We start from the raw sequence: 7,617 nt of genomic DNA on the forward strand, positions 1-7,617 counted from the left end.
CATATTTCTATTTAAATTATTTTTTTTTTATTTTCGTGTAATTCTGTCCCTTCTCTCCCCCCCCCCAACGTGTTTTTTTGGTGTCCACCAAGATGCTGCATTTTCCCTTTATCCATTTTGTTTCAACTATTTATTTTTGCCCCTCTCCTCTCTTTTCCCTCTTCCTCCCTTCCATCCCTTACTCATCTAATTTGTACCATCATCTCCGTTCAGTTATAAAGGCAAAGGATAGAAGTGAGCGCTCTTTGCTTGGGCACAGCAGATAAAGACGCTACGGGATGCACAGAGGTGGGGCCCACTTTTCCCGTCAAAGGAAAATGAATCGGTAGTGCAGTACCTGCAATTCTTAAAGCTCACTGTGATACAAGGAGCGCCTCGGGCATTTTCCAAGGGAGAATCCATCCCGGCTGTGGATGGAATCTGGGAGGAGGGGGTGGGTGGTGGCGTGCCGGAGGAGAACTATGGACTCCGATCGTACAGCTCAGGTGAAATATTTCAAACTATGAAAATATTTTCAAAGTAAACACCGCAAAAGCAACTCGCAAACCTGCCCGTCTGACCTGAATTAACTGCAGTAAAATGAACCCACAATAGCCTGGATTATGTGGGTCCAGGGTTATTTTCTAGCGGTGCAGAAAGTCAATTAACCCTAGAAATGCTGGTGGGCATCAGGGGAATGAAATGTTCAGCTCAGTGGTGACACTCAATTTAAATGTCACACCTGGACGAAGCTTTCTTAAATTTTGAACAAGTATGCCCCCTCCCCCACTCTCTGCAGAATGAAATATGTGTAATTTGCTTACTTTAACTTATAAATTTGACATGTACTAGGCCCCATCAGATGGCATTAATTATTTTAAACGTATCCCAATTTAACCAAGTGCGACTTTCGCCGTGTGACTGTCAGTAAAAGTATTCACTTTCAATCATAATAAATAACCCAACCAATAGCTGGAGCGGTATGGTGGGTCAAGTCATTTTTGAATCGCAGTTTTTACTAAATGCGCACTTACAGTCCAATTAATCCAGGATCTCTGATCTGATCTAGAAGCTATAGACATTAGTAAATGATTAAGTCGACATATTTACAGAAATCAAAAACAAAGGGGCTTTAGTTTATGTCCTGCTAGTTAATAATGAATATCTTTAGCAGCTTACTTTTAACTTTCAAACTTCAAAAGGTTACTGTCCTTTTAATTCCCATCACCTTTAAATTATTCAGCATTTCATGTCATGTAAAAATGACGAGGATATTAAACTGCGTCTTGCTGATGGTCCCGCTCCAATTTTACCTTTGATTCCTATTCTCATTACGTTCAATTTGTGTTTTAAATTAGACACGTTCCTCGGACAAACAGTAATGATGTTGTTGCAATTTAACTCATTCAGAATGGGTGCACTGTGCTCTTTTTTTTAAACAATATTTATATACCGCAGTTTGGCTGAGGGTTGAAATGTATGAGATTTTGAAATCCAGGTTGAGTTGCAAATGATTACAGGTCAAATAACAAATCTGAAGAAACCCCGGTTCAAATGATATGCGAAACCAGGTTATTACTTGAAAAAGACCTTGATTGAACAGGACGGTAGCCAGCGGTAATCAATACAACTCAGCCGTCCATTGGGAAAATTAAAATTATTTCAAAATTGTTCACTGTTTATTTTAGTTTTGGAACTGTTCCTCGATTTCCTTTACTATTAATGTCTAACTTTGTCTGTAGTTTTTATTAGTTCTTCTAATATCCAGCAGGTATTCCGCCTGTCACACAATAAAACTTAAAATTGTAAAATAAAATTAATATAATTTCACCAAAAGAACTAAGGTATGTTGAAACACATTTCAATCTTCTTGTCAAAGCATGCTTAGATTCCAAGTATATTATCCTGTAATAATTTAAAGTTGCACTCCTCGTTACAATATATAGAACATAAACTAAACTAATGGCATATCGTAGTTACATAGTCTATGTCAGTCAACAATTTAAATATCACACTCCTGCTGTTGACTCCAAACTTTAGCCTTGTAGCTCCTCCGTAGGTGTTTATTAGGTGAAATATATACTGTCTTAATCAACTGTCCCTGCTGTTCACGGCGTTTGGCTATAGATGTTGAAGAATGTGAAAAGAGAATTACCCAAGACTGAGTGGAGTCTCTTTTTAAGACGCGTCTATTGAGATCCCAGACATTGCAGTTTAGCCTTGTAGTATGGGCACAATCTGCTGAATTTGCAATCTAATTATAAATGTGCCATTTGGACCTCCTTTCAGCTTCAGTGCCACCATACCTTATGAGGGAAGTTACTTTAACAGCAAGCAACAAGTCAGACAGCTGTTCAAAACAAAATGCCATTACCAGATCAACTTTTCCCTAACACTGGGACTTGCTGGGGTATTGTTTTACAAATAGCCTTACAGACTTACTTGCATTATGTATAACGAAGAATGGTTATTAAATGAAGTGTGCCTAAACAATTTAGGAAAACGGTTAATAAAATCTATTTTCATAATTGATTGCTGTACAGAGAAATCACATGAACACAATCATAGCTAAATATGGTTTTTAAAGGCTGTTAACATATGAGGATTGTTTAGTACATGCGCCATGTAAAGATTTTATACAAGACTCAGAATGCAAGGGTTACTTATTCGGAATAAATTCTCAGTCATTTCAGCAGATACAGTGTAGATATGTACGTACATTTCAATATCTGCTGAAATTACTAGTATATAGGTTCAATGTATTTAACAATTCACCGGTATAATTTCAACGCCATGTTTACCTTTGTGTCTATTATTAACCTCCATTTATGAATCAAAAATACATACCACAAAGAGAAAAATATTCATTTATGCCGTGTACAGAAAGGTATAGCCTTGTCACTATGGGCGTTTTGATTACATTTCAAAATCACTCGAAGATGACAATTCTTACGTGCATTAACTTTAATTCTGAAAGCGGCGTGTGCGTTATGTTTTATAAATGGCAGAGATGTTATATTACAGATCACTTCTAAAACCTTACATTAAACAGATGTGGTGTGGTTAAACACGCTGCTTATCTCCGTTCAACACGCGAGTTCTTATTTTATTTCTGGCGAAAGTTTTGACTCAGTATTTTGGGAAACACCCCTGACCCAGGAGTCAGAAAGAGCTAATCTCTTCTCCCCAGGCAACTTTCACATTCACTCTCTTTTTCTTCCCCACCCCCTACTCCACCCCCTACCCCCAGCCCATCGCCAAGACAAAATAGTAGCAGGCACAACACTAATTGTCATTTCAAATGTCCCTTTCGTCCCCTTTCCCCAACCAAAAACAGTGTGAATAAAGGAAGGTCAGTTATCATCAGATCGATAACATCAAAGCTTCTGACTGCTAAACAGGCAATGTCCCATTTCGAGATACCAGTTAACGCTTTCTCTCTCCTGTCACTTAATACGCCGAACGGTCATTCAAGGAGGACAGTTCCTTTTTAAATATTTCAGAGAAAAAAGGTACTTTAATCGCATTGCAAGCAACGACGTCATCCGGCTGGGCCCACAGAAAAAAGGAGAGCCCAAATTATTAGATTTGAGGAGTATAAAGTTAAAAAAAAACACGTATGCCAGTGCATGCAATATTAAAACTAAAATAATCTAAAGATATGATACAAGACAAACAAAATCTAAATAAATCAAATATTCTGATTTTAAAAAATAAGTAGCGTTTAAACCTGTAAAACTACAGAAAACTTTCTAAACAATATAGTTATTGTCATCTAATCGCTGTCCACACAGTTTGAAAAAAAAATATCGTGGTGTCCTGCATTGCATCTTTTATCCGAAAATATTTTATCACTGTTGATTCAAAGTAAATTTTACGACTCACGTTTGGCCCTTTTAGTTGACAGAAGTGGATGATCGCGCCAAGGAAGCGGGCTATATGGAAAGGTTGGGTATTGTCTCCTTATGGGTCGGTCACTGGATGCCTGTTTTATTTTAATTTACGTGCTTGTGCATTCTTCTCAGATCAATTTGCATGACCCTCCCCAGACAGAAGTAACTAAAAATGAGATTATCTCACACGAAGGCGGGAGTGGGTAAAACCGCAGAGTGGCGACGTTATAAACTTTATTTATTTTTTAATAAACAAAATAAAAACAGTGCTTTAATATGAACATATGAACATGAGACAGCGTTTTAAAGTCCAGATTGCAACTTTATAATTCTGCACTCTAAGCCTTTCCACAGACGCCGCTTAACATCTAGTACCGCTGTGTGGACAGAGTCGAAATTGCCGCCCCTGTATACCAGGGAACTGTTGCTAATATGCTTAAAGACAGATAGCCAGTTCAACATCAACTAAAACTTTATGTTAGTAATTGAAAATGATGTCATACATTATCATTTTCAAAAACATCAGCTTTTCCGAAAATCGTATTTTTGTACTTGTGTTTGGAAACGTGTGTGGATTCCTCCGTCCCTCCTACCCCAGAGAGCAGGACAAACTCTGAATCCCATTGAAAGGGGACGATCGCCTTTTGAAGCGTGCGGCTTGGCATGGAGAGTGGATCGCGGACGGGGAAAGAATAGGGGGTGGTGAGGAGTGGTGGTGGTGTTGGGGGGGGGGGGGGTGCGGTGTAGGAGGTGGGGGGAGAGAGAGAGACTTCTTTCGTGCATGTGTGTATAACAGAAAGACTCCAATCTGCAATAACTCGCATGGTTTCTTCGCATTATAAATGGTTAAATGGGGGGGGGGGGGGGGGGACGGAACAACCTCACGGCGCGCTGTCCCTTCCGGACAAGCTGACCCTAACCAGAACGCAACAACAACAGAGAGAAAAAAATACAGCTTCCAGCCACAGCACAGCCCTTAAGTAGAAACCCGTAGAAATGTACACGAGCAAAGGACGCTAGACACAACAAGCAACACACACACACACACACACAAACAAAAACACAAGGGGTTTTGCCCGATTACCTTAGTAGCCAGTCTGGCGAGAAGCAGCTCCTTGCTATCCCGTGTCGTTAGACGTGTCTAATGTTATTTTTACAATTTGAAACCAATTTTTATATATATAAAAAAAACAAAAGAACTGAAACGAAGAGCTGAAAGTCAGCTGGAGCTTCCCCAGGCCATGGAGAGGGGGCTGGTGGGGAGGGTGGGTGGGGGTCCGGATCGCTGGCAGAAGTTGCCGATGGGTTTGCCGGAAAAAAAAAACCTTGCTATTCTGTGTGAAACAAGTGAAGGCGATGGTTAGTGCTGTCAATCTTGGCGATCAATTCCAGCGGCCATGTCGCAAGTATTCAAAGCATTTCCCGTCGTGCAACATCAGAAAGTGAATGGCCAGGGCACTGATGTTACGGCTCCCCCCTCGCAACCAGCCTTGATGTCTGCAGCTCCCAGGACCAGCAGAGAGAGAGAGAGAGAGAGAAAGAGATACAGACACACACACAGAACAGAGAGAGAGAGAGAGAAATCGGGGATTGAGGCGAGAGGGGAAGAGATACGACACAGACACACACACACACAACAACACAACCAGCTACTAATATACACAGGCTTGACCAGAGCGACTGCTGAACTTCGCAAACGCGAACTCATGTAACAGCAAAACTGAAAGGGAACTCAACTTCCCCTCTCCCTCTGATAGGCACACACAGCCCTCTGCCTCTGAGACATTTGCCGATCGCATTCAATTTGGAAAATCTGTCCATTTCCAAGTCCATATACCTGAACTTTGGCGACAACTAGCTCTTATTTTTTTTTTTAAAAAAACGACCACATTATAAACGCGCCGGTTTTCGGGAAAATGTTGCTTTCCAGATGCCCATCCTTAATAAGGTTAGTGATAACCATTGGAGATAGAGCGAGGGGATCGATGCCCGCGACTGGGAGGAGAGCACTGAGAATCGATTGAACTTGTCCGGGAGCCGGCGTTTGCTGGAGCTGCGATTGGCACCGAGGGAGTGCGCCTGAGAGAGCGAGCACTGAAGAATCCCGTGCCGATCATCCGCTGTCGAACATTTTTACTGATACCGAGCGCTCGGAAATCTGATAGAGTTACACATTAACCCTCTATCTGCCAGCTTTGGGGGATTTTCTATCGGTCCAATGGTGCTCAATGATCTCTCTTTTTCACCGAAACTAACACTGATAACATTTAAAGGGAAAAACCCCATTGGTACCAGACACTCCAGTCTGTCAGGTTAGCGCTACACAGCCACTCTCAGGTATACACATTCAGCTCTTATTTATGGTCAGCATCGTGTACCACATCTAAAACCTTGATTTGAAAGATCTGAAACTTCAGTGCCCTTTCTGGTTATATAACTGAAGTTAACCCCCTCATTGTCAGCCAGCACCAAGATCGCCGAACCAGCGTACAACGATTGCATCAATGAAACTGACACCTAACTAGTAATGTAATAGATCTGGATGACATTTCAGCGCAGCGGCCATAAAGGGTGCACCGGTTATGTGTACATCCAGCACCCCCAATCTTCAGGTCACACTGCGAGTAGCAATGCACTGATTTCAGACAGATAAGTCAAATCGCATTTGTGTCAGTCCTGGTGAAACGGGACAAAATGACCCCGGATATCCCCCTGCCTTGGCAACTGTTATTTAGACAGATAAATTCCTAGCTCTCTGTTAAAACGATGCCGGGTGGCAAAACCTCCATGATCTACTGCTGTGCGTACTGAAGCAGCTTTTTTAATAAAAGGCAGATTTGCACAGAAAGGAGAGTCAGGCAACGTGTAACAGGTACGGACACAAAACTAGTGCCTGGATCAGTAACCTCCTTATTCCAAATGTAAGAAAGGCACTGTGCTTACACACACAATGCATCTTTATACCCAGACTGCTGCATCTAACAGATTAACGTGTATTGATGTCAGATTGATAAAAATGTAACACTGCGCGAATCGCTTAGCAGCTTGCCTATATCAAAGATAACTGTTTAACATATGGGCATCTTGATCGCAATCTGAACCAGGCGCATGCAGGCTTCTGTGCTCCAGCTCTATCAGTAAACACTGAGAAAAGGCTTTATTCTATAATAAAGTTTAATGTTGGCACGACCTTAAAGCGATCTTTGTAGAGCAACATGCCTATTCTGGGGGCTTCAATGAAACTTTAAACCTCTGACAAGCTAGAAAATAAGTGTCTTTTTACAGGTATTTTCTGACCGATATTATTTTATCAAAATTTATTTAGCTCCTGCACTAAGCATGGATCCAACGTGTAATAAAATATAACGAGGGATCCAACGCAGTTCGAGAGGCAAGCTTCCTATCTCTTCTTAATTCCGATTTAAATAATCATACAATTTCAGTACAAACTCCTCAGTCGAATTAACACCGACCTGGACATTCTGTTCGTATCGCATGCGAGCGACCTATCCCCAGAGTGACAGACCGGAGTCATTGCTCAGTATGGGCACCATCCAAATCATCAAGCTGGAAGCAAGTTCAAAGTGGGGGGGGGGGGGGGGAAGGATTTATCCAATTTAGTATAACTTGATAACTATATTTAATATTACAACCGGGAGCCTCTTGAATAGCCTAGAAATATGTAACTTTCGAATTTCATGAAGTTCCCACTAAATGGAGGTTCTTGTGCCTATAATGTTGGAGG

The 7,617-nt window shown here is 41.2% G+C and overlaps 1 protein-coding gene across 5 annotated transcripts in view; it reads right to left on the minus strand.

The window, feature by feature from the left end:
• Nucleotides 1–5,496, minus strand: part of sox6 (SRY-box transcription factor 6) — a 710,993-nt gene extending 705,497 nt beyond the window's left edge. The window contains exon 1 of one of the 5 annotated variants that reach the window (XM_078549279.1): nt 4,957–5,496. Coding sequence is in view for 4 of the 5 variants with exons in the window: in XM_078549274.1 (XP_078405400.1) it covers nt 2,827–2,847 (21 nt within the window). In the remaining variant the exon portion in view is untranslated. Of the gene's footprint in view, nt 1–2,826; nt 3,847–4,956 lie in introns of those variants that run through there. The other 4 variants (XM_078549274.1, XM_078549275.1, XM_078549276.1 and 1 more) reach the window with 4 other exon arrangements.
• Nucleotides 5,497–7,617: the final 2,121 nt, after the last annotated feature.

This window comes from Cetorhinus maximus, chromosome 9 (genome assembly GCF_964194155.1).
Source record: "Cetorhinus maximus chromosome 9, sCetMax3.hap1.1, whole genome shotgun sequence".
Classification (NCBI taxonomy): Eukaryota; Metazoa; Chordata; class Chondrichthyes; order Lamniformes; family Cetorhinidae; genus Cetorhinus; species Cetorhinus maximus.